General features: G+C 43.6%; 1 protein-coding gene across 2 annotated transcripts in view; it reads right to left on the bottom strand.

Annotated features, from left to right (window-relative positions):
* LOC142586201 (copper-transporting ATPase 2-like) overlaps positions 1-19,146 on the bottom strand; it is a 118,957-nt gene that overhangs the window by 25,100 nt on the left and 74,711 nt on the right. For both annotated transcript variants that reach the window (XM_075697455.1, XM_075697459.1), the window contains 4 exons: positions 18,229-18,415; positions 16,840-16,983; positions 8,306-8,448; positions 3,647-3,850 (listed from right to left, as the gene is read on the bottom strand). In XM_075697455.1, the coding sequence (XP_075553570.1) occupies positions 3,647-3,850; positions 8,306-8,448; positions 16,840-16,983; positions 18,229-18,415 (678 nt within the window). The remainder of the gene's footprint in view (positions 1-3,646; positions 3,851-8,305; positions 8,449-16,839; positions 16,984-18,228; positions 18,416-19,146) is intronic.

The raw sequence follows: 19,146 nt of genomic DNA, 5'->3' as shown, positions 1-19,146 counted from the left end.
TGGCTTTGCGGAACTGCAGTTTCTCGGTCACGTCGTCAGCCACGCAGGTGTCCGGCCGAATCCTGAAAAAATTGCAGCCGTCGCACAGTTTCCCGTACCATCCGATAAAAAGGCTGTCAGGCGTTTCCTCGGCCTCTGTGCCTATTACCGGCGGTTTATTGCAGACTTTGCGTGCAATGCGTCGCCGTTAACTCGCCTGACGAGAGACGACGTTGCTTTTGCATGGGGCGACGAAGAGCAAGGTGCATTCAACGACTTGCGGCAACGTCTCCAGATACCTCCAGTGCTTGCTCACTTTGATGAGACCGCTCCTACGTTGCTCCACACTGATGCCTGCAATGTTGGCTTGGGAGCTGTTTTTGTGCAGCGGCAAGACGACACAGAAAGAGTGCTTGCCTATGCAAGTAGAACACTCTCACGTACAGAGGCTAATTACTCTACAACTGAGAAAGAATGCCTCGTCATGGTATGGGCAGTTATGAAATTTCGCCCATATTTGTATGGCCGCCACTTCACAGTTATCAGTGACCACCATTCACTATGTTGGTTGACCAACCTTAAAGATCCTTCTGGACGACTGGCGCGTTGGAGCCTAAGGCTGCAAGAGTTTGACATGACTGTCACGTACAAGTCGGGGAAACGACATACGGATGCTGACTGCTTGTCTCAATTGCCGATAGAGTCACCTGCTCCGCCCGAAGAAGAAGACTCAGCATTTCTTTGTGTTATGGACACATCCGCCATCGCGCAACAACAATGGAACGACCCTGAGTTGCTTGAACTAATCATTTACTTGGAGGGAAGATCTGCGAAACCACCTAGAGTTTTCGCAAGAGGACTGTTGTCATTTTGTTTACGGGCCAAGGTTTTTTACAAAAAAAACTTCTCTCCGACCAGGTCCCCCTATCTGCTTGTCATTCCTGCAGCTCTTCGTACGGAAGTACTTCAAGCTTGCCACAACGAGGTGACTTCTGGTCACTTAGGCTACACGCGAACATTAGCCAGAGTGCAGCAAAGGTACTACTGGCCGAGACTTACCACCACCGTGAAACATCACGTTCGCGCTTGTCTCGACTGCCAGAGGCGCAAGTCACCTCCGACGAAACCAGCCGGCCTCCTACAACCCGTCCAGGTCCCTCGAAGACCATTTGATCAAATCGGAATGGATATTTTGGGCCCACTTCCTACTTCTACTGCAGGCAATCGCTTTGTTATCATTGCAACGGACTATCTCACACGTTACGCTGAAACAAAGGCAATCCATAGCAGCACAGCAGCCGAGGTAGCGCACTTTTTCATTGAGCATGTGGTGTTGCAACACGGCATGCCAACCGTCATAATAACAGACCAAGGAACCGCATTTACGGCTGCACTTTTAGATCACGTCTTGCTACTAAGTGGAACAGCCCATCAAAAGTCAACCGCCTACCATCCACAAACCAATGGCTTAACTGAGCACCTAAACAAAATCATTGAAGACATGCTATTAATGTATGTGCATGTCGAACATAAAAATTGGGACGACATCCTACCGTATATCACCTTTGCATATAACATGGCGAAACAAGAGACGACGCGCATGACTCCGTTCACCCTTGTTCACGGACGAGATGTACGAACAATGCTGGATGCAATGTTTCCACACAACTTTGACGACACTGATACGGATGCCGATGTGTTTACACAACGCGCAGAAGAAGCTCGGCAGCTCACGCGCTTGCGGATCTGCCAGCAGCAAGACTACGACGCAGGCCACTACGATCTTCACCGTAGAATAGTTACCTATGAAGTCGGCGACAGAGTATGGGTTTGGACATCCATACGGAAACGAGGCCTCTCCGAGAAACTGTTAAGGCGATACTTCGGACCATATCGGGTATTGCGGTGACTCAGTGATGTCACCTACGGGGTCGATAATTCCGATAATCCCAACTGTATGCGGCGCCGCAGACACCGTCCTGAACTTGCGCACGTTGTCCGCATGAAGCCGTATGTGAGCGAATAACTATGCTAGCGGCCTTTACTTCCGCAACTGACATTTCTTGTCTATCATCGGGACGATGCTCTCGTAGGGAGGGACAAATGACGCATGTATTCTATGCAGACGACGACGACGATGGGAGCACTAACGGACTCCGCCTAGTGGGTCAGAATGAGATTGGGTGATGACGAAGAAGACGTGTCTCTGCTCTGTTTGTTTTTGAACAGATTGTCCTGCTGTTCGTGAAGAACGTCTCTCTGTGTTCTGTACGCATTGTATCGCGACAATATGCTGCCTGTGCATATAGTGTGTTGAAGGTCACGTGACCTGTTGCAAGTGCCAGTGTAAAGGGCAAGCCAAGAAAGCTGGTGGCTTGATGTACATTGTCTTTCCGCATGCCCACTATTGGAGGTCACTTGATCTGCCAATTTTAAAGGCATGGCACAATTGAATGGTAAAAGAAAAGGCAGCCCGGAATGATCACTTTGGGACAAGCGCACAAACTCCTCACAGCCAGCGCACCTCATCAAGCCAGCATTGTGACCATGAATGCTCGTAGTCATCGAGTGAATTCGCTTCATGTGTGTCTCTGGGCATTCAACAGCATGCTTGTTTAGGTAAGTGAATACTTAATGCAATTTATGCTGACCATAAAACTTTGGACAACTTAATTTGTGTAATAATCTAACACTTTGCTATCACTGTCTGTCATGAGCTAATAAATGAAGCAAGAAAGAAGAAAAAGCAGAAGATAAGAAGAAAACAAGACACGAGGTGTCGGTGGCAGAAATAAAGAAAAAAAAGAGGATAGGAAATAAGAGTGTACGAATAAAAAGAATATAATATGAAAGCAGAAGCACAAAAGTGCACACGCAGCTATGTGGCCAATGGGAGAAGGGACACATAGCCGAAGAGAGCGGCCCAGCTACGCTCTGGGACGAAGGCGCGGGGCTGGAGGCCAAACAGAATGGGTGGATCGCGGAGACGACAGCAACGCAGTGGAAGCAGTTCTTCAGCTGCCACAGCCACGACCCACGAGCTGAGTGGACCTCCCACCGGAAGCTGCAGCTACAGGCTGATGGCACCGCTCCCCGGATTCCCTGTGGCTACGATTCGCAGCTTGTGGAGTTGACCGGGTGATCCAGGCGCCTAGGTCACTCCACCCTCCTGACCCCCTGACCAGGCCAACCATGGACCGAACGGCGGACACAGCGACGTCGAGTCTACGACGCATCGGCAGGCCCAACGACGTGGCATCGGAAGCAGTGACGACGAGGTGACGTGGCCATGTCGATAGACTTTATGTAAATATTTTCAACTTCATAATATGTCGTGTGCGAGGACTTAAGACAATATTTCCAATTGACTAGCTTTGTATATAGTTTGTCGTATGTTAGGGTTTTGCCATTGGGTTGGCAAAGCGTGCTTTCTGGATATATGTATTTTTCTTATGCTCATGCCCCATAAAGGCTTTTCCTAACTCAAACGTTCCTTGCATCGCGTTTACCACCCTGAGACCGTGAAACTGTCAATGGGTCACCTTTTGGGTGAAACTGTGACTTTTTCTAAAGTATCAGGAAAGCGTACAATGCAAGCAGCTGCATTAGGTAGAATCAATGCATGCAGAGACCCGAAAGCATAAACATCCGTTTTCACACTTCTTACCCGAATCAAGACCAAGTCTGCAGCTTCAATTGCCACATCTGTGCCATCTGAGAGGGCAATGCCAACATCAGCCTTAACTAAGGCAGGTGAGTCATTGATGCCATCCCCAACCATGGCAACTTTGAAACCTTTATTCTGCAGGTCTTGGATTTTCTCTGCTTTGTGTGAGGGCAAAACTTGAGCAAACACTTCATCAATGCCAACCTGCAACATACAGGAACACTTTATGTCAGGTACAAGTGTTTCTCGAAAGTTGCTGCTTTTGTGTGCATCAGCAGAACACAATTGAAAAAACGAACATAAAATGATTTTTCACACCTGCTTTTTGAATGCTAATATTAATACATTAATTACTAATTTAAGATTCATTTAAATATATTCAGCTTGAAATATATTGTGAATATTTTAAATGAAATTTCATTCCTAGTATGGTCAACTACCAGCACCCAACAACATCCCCAAAAATTAATTAGAACCTAGGACACATTTATTAGGAGTTGAAAATATAATGCAATGGCAAAGTATATTTGCACTTGTAGAAAGTCAAAATAAGCAATGACACCCATAAGCTGTGGGACTGCAGGGTGCCAGAGATCAGCAACAGTGGCATCGTGGCAACACAGAAAGCAAATGCTTCAGCCATGGCTGGTGGCTGGCTGCTCAGTGCTTCAGTGATATGTATTCCCCACAAACCAGAGTCAAATTAACAAATGCTTAACTATAATGAACCTACTCAGTAATTACCTTAACTTCAAAATGGTACTTAACTGAGCCAGTACGTATACATCAAGTGTAAGGGACTAGCAACACAAAAGGGAGGACAGGAAGCAGACACAGACGAGTGCAGACTATACAACTGCATTTTAATGAAAAAACACTGTAGTCCTGCCCAAAGTGCAAAGCAGTCGGGTTATAGCTAGCTGTGACAATATTCTGTCCAGCGTAGTATCCCTTGTATCAAACATGTAAAGCAATGTGTGAACAATCTGCACATATAGAGAGAATCATGGCTTTTGCCTTTTCTCCATGTGCATCCTGTACTGCACTTCCTTACCCTCAGTTTATTTTGGCATCTGCATTTCTTTAGTGCCACTTTTCTGCTTTTTTTTTTATGTTGGTTCTGGTTTACGATGGCTTCAAGCACCATAGCATGCCCCATGATGAGCACTTCATAACTCATTGGTGCTCCTAATTCTCACATTTAGTCAATGTCATGGTAATGCAGATGGCTGGTGGGTAAATCTTCAGAGGGAAGGTTCCAGCTGTGAAACTGGTTGTAGTGACTCCTTTTCTCTTAATTAATACAGGGTGACCTTTGTAACTCATGCTAACACTTAAAAACATACGAGTGCCACGTAGCTGGACAGAACCAAGGTAACATTGTTTGCCATCACTTGGAGCAAGTCAGACAATTTCTTGTATTCTGTCCAATTACATAATTAGTTATTAATTAGTTACTTATCAAATATTATAATCAGAGCAAAATTGTCAATCAGAAAATTGTAGGCCATGGTGAAAAATTCCTGATCCATCTTTCTGTTGCTCACTATGTGCTACTGTAAAGTAATCACGTGGACCGTCCCGTTTGTTGATGTGCGATGAGATGAGAAAAGACTCGAAGGCAGTAATGGGACGGGTTGCACAGGCGGACATATAATTCACACTATTCTCTTACACATAAACAAGTAATATTCTCTAGCACAGATGATCTTCTAGCGTATGAAGCCTTACGATGTGGCATACTACGGAGTTCAGTTGCCCAATAACGCGCAAAGTCCAGGCGTCGCGGCATACGGCCCCCCACTAGTGGTCGCTCACGTGTGGTTGGAACTTTCGTTGACATGCCCTATGCGTCGGAGGCAGCTTGGGTAGGCCATGGCAGGGACGCTGCGACAGCCGCTTGGTTGGTGGCTCAAGATTCCGACACCAGAATTGCGGGAGCACCAGACTCCCGAGCGCACAGGAACTGCAAGATCTCAGGACCCGGCCAGGCACGGGACATGGGCAGGACCTCAGTTCGGTGGTTCGCGACCCGCCACGAGGCTGCCAAGCAGTACACCCAGGTTGGAGGCAGCTCTTGGGACTCTTTCCACGAACCTTGCTCGGCCCTCGTTCAATCGGCCCTCCTGGCTGCTGCTGCCCGTTCGCTACTGTCTTCCTCTTCCTTTCCTTTCCTACCGTTTGCAGCATTAGATCCGCTAGCCCTAGACCAGCAGTCTGATGGCTTGTGTCCTCGCTTGTTGCATATGAAGCAATGGGGCTTTGCTTGACCGTTTGATGGCTCATTACCTTGTGTTCCACTCTTCACATACACCTTTTCTTCTCGACCTCTAGCCAGGTTTGTCAGACCTTGTACTTCGAGATAGTGATCCGCTGTTTCTGCCAAACTGTCAAGACCTTTGCAACCTCACTCCTTCTGAAAGATGGCAAGCTTCTGGACACATCGTCGCAAGAATTGTTCAGAGACCAACCTGGTTTCTCAAGGCGTCATACGTCTTTTCAGTTTTGGCCAACCCTTGCCAGTGATCAATATATCCAAGCAGCCTGCCTGCAAATTGGCGAGCTGTTTCGCCATTGTCGGGCTTAGCCTCTCGAAACTTGATTCCAATAGCCCTCTTCCGTAAATCAAAACTTCTGGAGCAATGCTGCTTTAAGCTTAGCAAAATCAGTCGCGTCTTCAGCAGACATGCACCCAACGACAGGGGGGGCCCTCCCCCATTAAGCACAAACTCAGGGACAGGGCCAACTTGTCACTAGGTCACCCTTGGTCTCTGGCCACTCGCTCAAACCTTTGAATGTATGCGTCGAGCTCATCCCGAGTTTCATTGAACGCTGGAATTAATTTGTGCGGGCTTCGGAAACCTTGATTATTCGCTTCCCGATCACTTGAGTCGGCTGTGACTACTTGACTTGTCTGTTGCAATTCTTGCATGCGCAGCCGTAGTTCCAACAACTGGCGTTCTCCAGCTTGCCGCTCGAACTCTCATGCATGGTCCGCTTCGCCAGCCTCACGCTCTTGTGAACGGCGTTCTCTTTCTCTGCTATGCTCCTCATCCATCCACTGCTGGAGTGCCTAGCCTGCGAGTCCCAACTCTTTACACTCTTTACAGAGACCTATCAATTTTTTGGCATACATCCTCAACCACCGCATGCGAACAAAGTGATACTCTCAAAGGTGTTACGAGAGTTTAGTCTTGTCGTGGACGCCAGATAATGTAAAGTAATCACTGCACCGCACGTCAACAAATGTGACAGTCCACGTGATTACTTTACAGCTACCTATAAGTCTTTTCCAAGCATTTAAAGAAAGGCACCTTCAAGTCGTCTTTCTTTAATACTTGAAAAAAAAATTATATGTAGCATGTATTGAGCACCCAAGCGGGTAGGAGCATTCTGCGGGAGCTGGGGCTTACTCCGGCGGAAATCAAGTCTCGCTTTTCAATCAAATCAAGTCTCGCGGGAACAGCAGAAACATATCATCATTGCTCCAATTCCCCGCAACGTTCATCCTGAACATAATGTGGATTGGAGACTAACTAGGGCCAAGGCTCTCCTGGTTGAGGCTTGGGAATGGGCTCGGGATTGCTGTTTTATTGATGCTGCCAGGTACCCCGACGGGATGGCGTTCGGAGCGGTGGGCATCGATTACGATGGGAAAATCACAAACTCTATGACAGTTCGAACAAAGTCGGCCAAGGTGATGGAGCAGGTGGCGATAGCCCTGACCCTGCTGGACGACAGAAGGACCACAATCTACAGCGACTTAAAGATGGCTGTCCGAGCGTTCGCCAAGGGCACCATTTCGGAGCAGGTCCTGTAGATTCTGCGGGACAAGGACAAGGACATCAAGCCGCACACGATCATCTGGTTCCCCGCACACATGGGGCAGATTGAGGGCACCCCGCCATACCTCAACGAGTTGGCCCATAGAGCTACGCGAAGAGTCGTCAATCGCATAGCTACCAGCTGGAGCGGCACTGAGGTTATGGACAATCGGAACCCTCCCTCCTCATATAGAAGGCACCTCATATTTGAGGTGCCCTACAACTTTGTAATTGATACGTTTGCGATTCAAGCAACAATTAAATAGTTCACTAATTAAAAGCAATTATTTATGAATACTTCATGATGAAAAAAATACTGGCTGTAAAAATACGACTATGGCTGCTATGCAGCTGGTATGATTTCTCTAGAGCTCTTGGGCTATTTTTTTTTTAAATCTTGGTCCAAGTTAACTGGGACACCCGGTATACATGTATATTGCAACACAGACACCCCAACGACTTAAACCCTGTACACTTCAATACCGCACTCTTTGCCATGTTCCAGTTTCTCAGTCCTCATCTTCCCTTGCATCCACAGATCTTTACTTGCAGCCAACTTACTGATGATTATGATTATTAAGGCTTGGCACTTTGACTATATATATATATATATATATATATATATATATATATATATATATATATATATATATATATATAGCTGTGGCAACCTATGGTTACAACATACGGTGATGCTGCATATCTAGCTCAATTGTCCCTATAACAGCTGTTGCTGTAAAACAGGAATATGTACAGTGGAGATTGCTCACAGCATGAAACAAGTGTTTTCTGCATGTGAAGGAACCAAAAATAATTATTAATAAGGAATTACTACCTGCTGCGCAATGGCTGACGCAGTCTGCTTATTGTCTCCAGTCAGAAGAACAACCTTAAAGCCCATCTCTTTTAGTTCACTCACGGTGGCTTTGGACTCGGGCTTCAGTGTGTCTGACACAGCAAGTATGCCTGCAAGAACACCTGAACAGTAAAATATATCAATCAGTTCATACAATGATATTCCTGAAAGTACAGAATGTGAGAGGTGTTAAAACATTGTCTAATATGTTAAGAAAACTATGATGCATTGCTGGTTGCCCGTTAAAAGTATGCGACAAATGGCAAAGCATAAACTAGATATTACATGTAAAAATCAATACTGTAACCTGCAACGCCTTTGAAGTCTGGCAATACTATAACAAGAAAATGAAAACTGTGTTGCGATATTAATGAAACAAGGCAATCTTAGTTACTGAATGCTAAACAGGAGGCCATTACAAGCTTGTAAAGCACATGAAACAGAGCTCCATGAAAAGATCTTACCTGTCCCTACCTAGAAGATGCACAACGACTGAAAAAGGCTAAATATTCTAGTGAAATGGTAAAGATTCCGAACATTGTAAAGGCAATTTACATCCAGCTTGCTTGTGGTGGCATGGCATCTCATAAAATAGTGCAGTTAGTCCTTCATTTTTTTTCATGTATATTTGTGACTTGCCTTTGCTTGTGGTGGCATGGCATCTCATAAAATAGTGCAGTTAGTCCTTCATTTTTTTTCATGTATATTTGTGACTTGCCTGATCATATCATAAGAAGCCAACAAACAAGACACCAAGGACAGCATAGGGGAAATTATGTGCACTTATTAATTGAATTAAAGACATTATAGAGGATAAAAAAATTTACTGCCCTTCCTTATTGTAATGCCTTAGCTTTGCACTCCCTCACGGCGAGGTCAGCACGTCGACAACAAGCCCTTTCTCGAGTGAGTTCCTGGCGGCGTTCGTCAAACGCCACCTGTTCTTCGGCCGAACGCACGGCGCATGGCCTGCTCCCACTGACGTTCCTTCAACCCAGCCTGCTCTTTGGCAGAACGAACCAAAATCGGCCTCCCCATCTGAGTGTCGGGCCTGAACCGACAACAAACAGTGGGCGCGAGGCGAACGAACACACAATCACCTCCCTCTTCAGCGACTAACCACTCACTGGGCCTGCTTTTACACAACCACGAGAAAGCTTCAGTGCACATTCAAAAAATTTGCCAACATTCACCCGAAATTCAGCATGCATCTGCCATCTGTAACTGATGATAATGCTCTGCGCTCATTCAGAGCTGCACACTGAATGAGTGCGGACACATTCTTGCCACACTCCCCGATTCTGCCAACTTTGCGTATGTACAGCCGTTTCTTGAGCTGACATGCAATGACAGGTTCAAAGGACAAGTGCGATTCGTGCTCGCAGCCGTTCTTCGGTCAACAACAATTTCCCTGATGCTGTGGGCCTTGTGGTCGCCGGTTCCACTGCAAGTGCTTAAACATTGTTGACGAAGAGCACGAGCTATACATGTCCACGGGATCGAGCACGTACAAGTGCTCCCAGTGTACTAGATGCAACAGTGTGACAGTATAGGGCTCCCAATGCCACCTATAAGTGCCTCATGGGACCAATACGCCACTGCCTGTCATCGAGCCTGTGGCCAACTTCGTGTCGTCGTACAGGCCCTGTGCGACAAAAGCGTGTCACTTACAAGTGTGGTTCTTCATCTGAAAAAGGACAATGACAGCCTCCGCTTGCACTTGGTTCGGAACACAGAGCTATTGCGCAAATGTATGCAGAGCAGGAATGTGACAGAAATGAGTGGCATCCTTTGGCGCCTTCATCGACGTCCCTTTGGTCACAGGCCACAAGTCTACCTGTCCTATCCAGCAACTTCGCATCAGTACGTGAACAACAGCCCAGTGTCGAATTGGCACCCGCTCCAGTGGGTGGGTCATTGCGAAAAGCAAATGTGTGTCTAGGCCGACAACCTATTCAGTTCCGTCCCAAGACGAGGACGAAGCCGTCACTAGGGGCAAGTACTTCCAGCAAGCTCAAACTATTAATTAGTAGCGAGGAGCTGTGGGAGACTGCCCTGCGCAGTTCCGATCCCACCGATGGTATAAATAATAAAATTTTAAAGCATACGTCCACATATACAGCCCCCATTCTATGACGTATTTTTGAGCAATCCTTATCCACAGGGGAACTACCATGTGACTGGAAAATCGGGAAAATCATTCCCATCTTTAAGTCGGGCGATAAAAGTAGGATAAGTAATTACCGACCCATATCATTAACAAGCATTCCATGTAAATTACTGGAGCATGTGATAGCATCTAATATTGTGCAGCACTTAGAAGCTAACAATTTCTTCTATCCGAAGCAGCACGGTTTTAGGAAAGAACTCTTCTGTGAGACTCAACTAATTGAATTCACTAACGAGCTATTCACATACATAGACAATGGTTTCCAGATTGATAGTATCTTTATTGACTTTGCCAAAGCCTTTGATCGCGTTCCCCACTCTAGATTAATAGCCAAATTATCATCATTACATTTAGACAGCCTTACAATATCGTGGATAAGGAACTTCCTCACATCCCGCAAACAGTTTACGTTCACTGACAATCATTCTTCTTCCTTGGCCGATGTGTCATCTGGTGTACCTCAAGGTAGCGTACTGGGTCCGCTATTGTTTCTCATCTACATAAAAGATTTGCCATCGAACATAACATCACCAATCAGATTATTTGCTGACGATTGCGTAGTTTATCGCCAAATTAAGACACCCGACGATCACATAGCTCTTCAAAAAGATCTAGATAAGATTACAAGCTGGTGCAAGCTATGGCAAATGTCACTAAATACTGAAAAATGCAAATTAATGACTGTCAGCCGAAAGAAAACTAACTCTCTTTACACTTACTCGCTTAACAATAGTGCTGTCACTGTCACCCCCTCGTACAAATATCTCGGTATTCATATTACAACAAACTTATCATGGAAGACGCATATAAAACATGTTACAGCAAAAGCATCTAGCACACTTGGTTACCTAAAACGAAACCTACGTGAAGCCCCTTCAGCCACTCGTGCAATAGCGTACAGAACCTTTGTTCGTCCGCAGCTTGAATTCGCTTCCGCCATCTGGTCGCCACATCAGGAATATTTAATAAATTCTCTCGAATCTGTTCAAAACCGTGCCGCGCGTTTCATCGCGAAAGATTACAGTAGGCATTCTAGCGTGACTGCTATAAAGAAATCACTATCACTCCCATCTCTTGAATCTAGAAGGACGATAGCTCTGCTTTGCTTACTGCACAAAATCACTCACAGTCAACACGCAACTACATTACCCCTTTCCCGCCCATTTCGCACATCTCGCCGCTTATATAACGCACACAGTTTCACACGTGTTTTCGGCCACACAAATGCATTTAACAAATCTGCATTACCTCTGGCAATAGCAGCTTGGAACGATCTTCCAAGCCACATTGTTGAAATTAATAATCTGGACACGTTTAGAGAAACATTAAAAAAATTGATTCCGTAGTTATGCGCACATGTTTCATTTGTACCATGTCACTTGACTGTCATTCTGTGGACAGCATGTCACTTGACATGCACTTGCAGTTCTTTGCAGGAATTTGATGAGCCATGCGCGCTTCTGATCGTCCAGAGTGTTTTTGTTCTTCGTTTGCTTGATGTAGTTCGGCGTATTTCGATTCAACTTTTTTTTCAATTGTTTGATTTGTTGTTAGCTATGTTTTTTGCTCCTGTTTTCGACATGTTGTTTCTCTTACCCCCCTCACGCAATACTCCAGTTGGAGCCTGTGAGGTATGTGTATAAATAAATAAAAAAAATAAATAAATACAGGAGGTGGGCTGAGGTGGGCTGAGGAGGTAGCGGAGGTCTACCACAAGTAGTAGACGGGCGCTTGCTGGGACTTAAGTACTTAGACCTCCCTCTCTTCCCCCCAGCCCCTCCCCTCTCTTAAAAGGGGAATAAAGTTCATTCATTCATTCATCCAACACGCTGGTTTCAGCACCAGGAAGGCGTTCGCTTTTTGTGTCACGCTTGGCCTATTCAACAACTTGCAAGAAAATCTGTACTACACTGGAAAAAGTTGTTGATAGCAACAATGTTGACTGCCAAAAGCTCAAGGCGAAGCACGAGAGTTACGCTTCTTTCTGTGTCACAGTTAACGAGAACGTCTTCGAAAAAAACAAACTCAGTAGACATTTGGCCAGAGGGTTGCCTTTTCAGGCCTTTCTACGGCAGGCATGATGCATCCAGAGATGCCAGCAACCAAATAACGTAATTTCTTTTCAAACCTCGTTAATGAAGTGCTCCGTTTTTTAGCAAAACATTTGTGGTCTGCACATGAAATCCTCCTATTTCTGCAAGAACGTGCTAGCCTGTTTATACCATGTTACATGCTTAACTGAAACTTGGCTTTGCAATTACTTACTGTCCAAGAATTACTTTCTGCTGGAATACACAGTTCATAGATGTGACCACGTGTATGATGCACACGTTAAATACAGTGGTGGTGTGCTAATTGCCGTCTGGAACAATCTTAGCGTTATAAGGCGTGCAGACTTTGAGATTGTACCAGAGACTATGTGGGTTGAAATTCCTGTTAAAAGCGGCAAGCATTTGTTGCTCTGCGCAGCCTACTTCCTTCCTAACATAAATAACGTGCAGTTTTCTGAGCATATGAATAACTCAGTTGAAGTTGTTGACGTTGCAAAATATAATGTCCTGGTAGCTGGTGATTTCAATGTTCCATCTATCGTTTAGGATTCTTCTCGTATGACATCCATGCCTTCATCATCCCCTCGCTGTGATGTGTCTGTTCTTCTTTATCAAATTTCTTGGATTAACGCAGTTTAACACGGTTCCAAATTCCGCTGGCAATGTTTTAGATCTGATTTTGGCTAATTTCTGCATTGCTGATTTTTCTGTTGCTGTTAGCAGTTTGGTTCCTGTTGACCATTGGCATGTGCCACTCGAATTCGCAATTTTTCTAGAGGCAATTCACGTGTTGAGGGAGCCTGTTTGCTCATTTGTTTTTCCAAGCGGTGACTATCTAGGTCTTTACCACTACTTGAATGATGCCGACTGGTTTGAATTGTACCATGCCATGCCACAGATGTCAACAAAGCAGTTAGCATCCTTACTGATGATGTGAAATGTGCTTTGGGAGCCTCCATTCCCTGCAAAGAGTTTCGTCCTACTCGCCATCCTACGTGGTTTTCTAAGGAATTACGTGGTCTATCTGTAAAAAGCTAAGGTGCCATAGGAAGTTCAAGAAAACAGAATCATCGGAGCAGTACGAAAAATTTAGTGTCTTGCAAAGCCAGGTGAAATGCGCAATGTGCAGAGATAGTGATGCATGCGTTAAGTTTGCCAAAGAGCACATAAAATGCGACCCAAAACGTTTCTGGTCCTATGTAAATGATTACAGTTCTGAGTGGCCTGAGATTAATGTCATAAATCATCCATCTTGTGGCATTCTTAGAAACTGCGATAATATCACCAATGCATTTGCTGAACATTTTCCCTCAGTTTTCCTAAATACAGCTCATGCTCCTAGCTCTGGTGACTGTCAGGATAGCTTCAGTGACCACTTCAACATTTCAAGTTTTACAGAACATGATATTGCGGCAGCCAAAAGTAAGTTGAAACCAAAGGATTCTCTTGCTTACAACCGCATACCAAGTTTTGTTATCAAAGGCTGTTCTTCTATTTTTGTTCCTCTCCTTATGCACATCTTTATTCTTGCTTTCCGTACAAGTGTCTTTTCTTCTTGTCGGAAGAATGCAATAGTTGTGCCGGTTCATAAAAGTGGCAGCATGAGCAACATAAAAAATTATCGCCCGATGTCACTCTTGTCAATTTGCAAAAGTGTTTGAAATAGCTATGTTTACACATCTGTTGTTTTTCTTTAAGCATAAGATTAGTGTATACCAACATGGCTTTGTTCATGGTAGGTCTGTGGATACAAACCTTGTTTCTTTTCTTGATGCTGCAGGACCCACTGTTGTTAACCGAAGGCAGTTAGACACCGTATAGTTCAACTTGTCAAAAGCATTTGATGTTGTTTCTCATGATCTTCTTATCCATAAACTCTTGAGTTGGCGTTAGTACTAGCTTATGCACGCTTATTAAAGACTACCTGTCAACTCGGTTAAATTATGTTCACGTTGGTGCTAAGCACTCTTTACCTTATGAATCAACTTCCGGTGTTCCGCAAGGGTCGATCTTAGGCCCATTATTTTTCAATATCTTTGTTAATAAACTTGAAGAATGTTTTCATTATTCGCGTCTCCTTTTATACGCTGATTATATTAAGCTTTATCGTGCAATAGAATCAGAGCAGGACTGTGAATTATTACAAGAAGATGTTAATTTTGTTGCAGAGTGGTGTGCTTCCAATTTATTGCGCATTAATCCAACTAAGACACTTGTTGTTTCCTTTAATCGTAAAATCTGCCCTTTACTACGTGAATACTCACTTGACAACATTCCTTTGAAAGAGCAAGTTGTATGAGCAACTTAGGTATATCGGTTGACTCCTGGCTAACTTTCGAAGAACACGTTTCAAGCATCGTTAATGTATCCTACAGAAAGTTAGGCCTCATATCATAGATGACTAAAAAGTTTACAAATGTGAACTGCGTTATTCTCTTGTATTCTTCTTTTGCCCTCTCGAAGTTAGAGTTTAGTTCTGTTGTATGGAACTGTATTAATTTAACCAATGTTGCAAAAATTGAATGTGTTCAGCAATGTTTCCATTTGTATCCTGTACGGTCGATTTCACGGATGCTGTGTATTTTATGCCTATGAGCGTGTACTGCGCATGTTTAATATTAGACCCCTAGAAATAAGCTGGAAATACTGTGATTACTTATTTTTGTATAAGCTAATTCACAACCACTTCTCCTGTCCGTGGTTACGGTCAGCTGTAACCTCCTGCGTGCCTCGCCCTAACCTGCGTAATCCTACCATTTTCTACGTGAATTCCTCTTGCACCTCTAACGCTATAACACGCCTTGTAGCACAACAAAATAACTTGCGTGATGATCTTGATATATTCAGTTCTACTATTTGCTTATTATCTTACTTCTGTCTCTGAATAATTCAATTTTTTGTTGCACTTTGAACCACTGTTGTTTGAGATATACTGTTTTGTTTTTCGTTTTTATGTTCTTTGTGTAACACAAGTGCACCAATATTAAGGCGTAAAGCTGTTCTTGGGCACCATTAAGAAAATAAATAAATAAATAAATAAATAAATAACTACATAAATAAATAAAATATTAGGAAATGTATTTGAGAGTCTTTATGACACATTTCGATACTCTATTGGCATTTTTCATGAGTATCAACTGCTTTCTTCAAGTTCCATTCAAATATTGTCAGTGGAGCTTCATAAAGCTGATAATGTACAATCTACAGTGCTCTAAACATCAACCTTGCTAAATCAGCTTGGTAATTTAAAAATTGCAGCAATTACCAAAATGCTGATAATGAGTCGAGAACAAGCTCACAAGCCTATTAATGCCAAAGAGTGTACACCGGGAAAGGTTAAAACCCATAGTTTTTTTTTTTTTTTCTTTCACTCTGTATTCAAGAGGTCTTTAGTAAAAGGGTGAATCGGAAAGTATTTGCCCCTATTTTTATTGGCCAACCTAAGGTACATACAGGTAATTACAAATATATGTACTATTCTATGTACCTTACACCATTTTTCCACATAGTCCCCACACCGGTTCAGACATTCGTCCCGTCGCAGCACTAAATTTGAAATGCCCCTGCGCCACGTTGTCATCAGTCAGTGATGCACACGGGCTCCCTGAACGCTCATTATCATGCAAGTCTTCGCGGCCTTTTGCAAACTCACAACCCCCCCCCCCTCCTGCTTTTCAAAGTTAGACACCTTTCTCCATATGTGGGCTGCATTTCACTGCGGATTTCGATGGGCATTACTCCTTTACTCCATAGAAAAGGGATCACACTTCGTTGCTCATGCACCGTGGACGTGTGAAGCACAGCCGCCACCTTCAATAACTGAGCTACTCGCAGATAAGGCCAGGATGGTCCAAGAAGGGTCTACCGCTGGGAATGGATAAGTTGACTTCACATTTACAGCCATAATGTGGCTAAAGAAAAATAGGTGCAAAGACGTTCTCATTCGCCCTCATACTTTTAACCAAGACTTAATGACCATTTTGTCACAACCTTCTTATAGTAATCATGTCAATCCCGCAAAACATATTTAGTTTTGTATGATGTATGATGATAAACATTTGACCATTACCATAAGACTATAAGCACATGTGCAAGATGCACAATTCTAATAATTACATATTTCCCACCTTCAATAAAAAAAGTAATGCCTGAATGGCAAACGGGTGCCTCATGATGAGTAGAAACTTATACTAGGCATACAGCTTACTATAACACTTGCCGTACAATGAAACCCATGTGGCATAAATACAATTTCTGTTAATGTGTAACAACAAAATGATAGATAGTTTTACCATTTATGGCACACAATATAACTGTCTGCCCCAGCATTTCTCTATTGGCCATCAAGCTGTCAACAGAAGAAAACACTTCAACAGAGTTCTTCTGCATCCATTCTCGGTTGCCCACAAGGACGTCATATGTATTGTCCCATTTTTCTGCAAACCACAAAAATTATATATATATGCCAGGGCAGAATACACACACCTAAAATGTTGTAACTAGCCATTTGTGTTATTGACTAAAATTAAATAATTACATCTATCAATAAATAATGTGGGCTCAGTTACCAATACTACCCACTTTGAGTAGCAAACCTCAACAGAGTGCAACGATTTCAACAAAAACGGTTAATCAGAACTAAAACACCACAAAAAGAGTACACAGAAGTCCACTTCTTCGACGCAATTAATTATAACACAAGATTAACACAATTTGACATAATGATAGCCAAGCAGTCAAACAGATATGCGTATTGATTTGATTAATCCTAGGCCAAAATGAATCTCTTTACATACTGTAATAAGCAAAAGTCAAGAGATCATGAGAATGATAAAGCCTATAGCATACTAAAGGGTCCCATTACTTTTGTTTTTTAATGCTGTTACAATAAACAGTATTTAATTTTCAATGATCTAAATTTCAGTTTAAAATTTTGCATAGATCGTGGTTTACAAAATGCTAACTGTTCCTAAATTAGGTCATTGTGTGTGAGAATGACAGCAAAAATTGGAGAGGTCTTGCTTAACAGAATCTACAGAATTGGGCATGCACTTGGCAGCTGAATCAGAAATATTAACCTTAAGGCTGCCAGAAACGCTAGTGCAACAGTATAAGCAGCAACAGTTGAAAACAAACTTACACAGTTGCTACCATGCCACAAGTCTCTGAGGCCATTAGAAGGGAGGAGGGCAGGGCAGAACAGAGCACAACTTATTTTACTGTTTTCAATTATCACTGACTCCAGCTCATGTACAAGTAATAGCACATACATACTTCAGTTACATGGAAGTGCTAATAACAGTTAAGCTTATTTATGGCCTACTGCAACTACTCAAGTTTACATGAACTAATGTTATTGCATTAATCATGGCAACTTCACATATAGATGCAATTAGCTTTTCTTTGTAACTGTGCATGACTTAAGGTAGGCCATAACTGATGTTCAGCTTAACTGTGACTAGCAGGCCCATACACCAGGGTTGTTCGCAGTTCAGACAATTAACTCTCAGATGTCTTTAACTGCACTTTCAACTCCGTCATCCTCCTTATTCATAAGTAAGCTTTGATTTCCTCTGCAATGAAAAAACAATGCCTAAAGTTTTTAGCAATGAGATGAAGAAAAGCTATCACTGAAATTAAAATCTGCGTATGCACTTGTCTGAAAAAAAAAATTGACGCACCTTGCTCACTTCCTTCTTGATTCACTTCTCCAATGTACTGAATTTCTACACAGTAAGAATCCCGTTCATCTGCATACTTTGGTGCATTCTTTAAAATGCTGGCCACATTTCCAACTTTGCAAGACAGACCAAAGCCTGAGATTGCCTCAAAGCCTTCACAGCTTCCAAGAATCTCTGTCTGCAATAACTGTTACACACCAGGAAAAGAGAGCAATATGGAAAGTTAAATCAAGCATGTAAAGCAGCATCTAAGGTACTGAAATTAGATTTCAACATGGCACAATGGGGTAATATAATGCTGGTTGTAGTAATATATGTACACTGTAAAAAAGTTTGCACCCTTTGGGGCTTAGCTTGTCCTCAAACCATAACCATCATCTATCTTGCATGCCTTTTCTTTCTTTAACCCTGGACACGACACCCAGTACTACCAGGTCACAAACAGCATGTACGTTATCAGGATGACAGAGCATTCTCGAAAGTCCTTTCTTGAAAACGCTGTGTTTGCAGAGTTTTTAAGAAAGGAAACTCAAGCAAGACAAATGATTATTGTTTGGAGACAAAGTATGCCTCAAAGGCTGTAAACTTTTTTTAGGGTGGAGCTGTTAGAGCCTCGCTGGGTTTCTCTTGATGTCCGCAGCTTTGCCAAGCCAGGGGGAGAGAGCTGAGAGAGAGTGAAAGCAGAGTATAAAAATAGCATCGCGTAGCATAGCGACGCAGCGAGGGTGGGTGGAGCCTAGCAGGGGAGACGGAGAGGCACGGCGCTCACGCATTCGTCGTCGCCTTCGTCCACAGCTGGCTTGGCAGTGTCCCTTGGCGGTACCGCGCGACAACGAATGCGCAAACGTCAAGCTGGGGGAGAGAGATCTAAGAGAGAGTGAAAGCAGAGTATAAAAATAGCATCGTGCAACATAGCGA

The sequence above is a fragment of the Dermacentor variabilis genome, chromosome 1 (genome assembly GCF_050947875.1).
Source record: "Dermacentor variabilis isolate Ectoservices chromosome 1, ASM5094787v1, whole genome shotgun sequence".
Taxonomy (NCBI): Eukaryota; Metazoa; Arthropoda; class Arachnida; order Ixodida; family Ixodidae; genus Dermacentor; species Dermacentor variabilis.
Note: the sequence above shows the minus strand (reverse complement) of the source record. Positions and strands in the feature narration are given on the sequence as shown.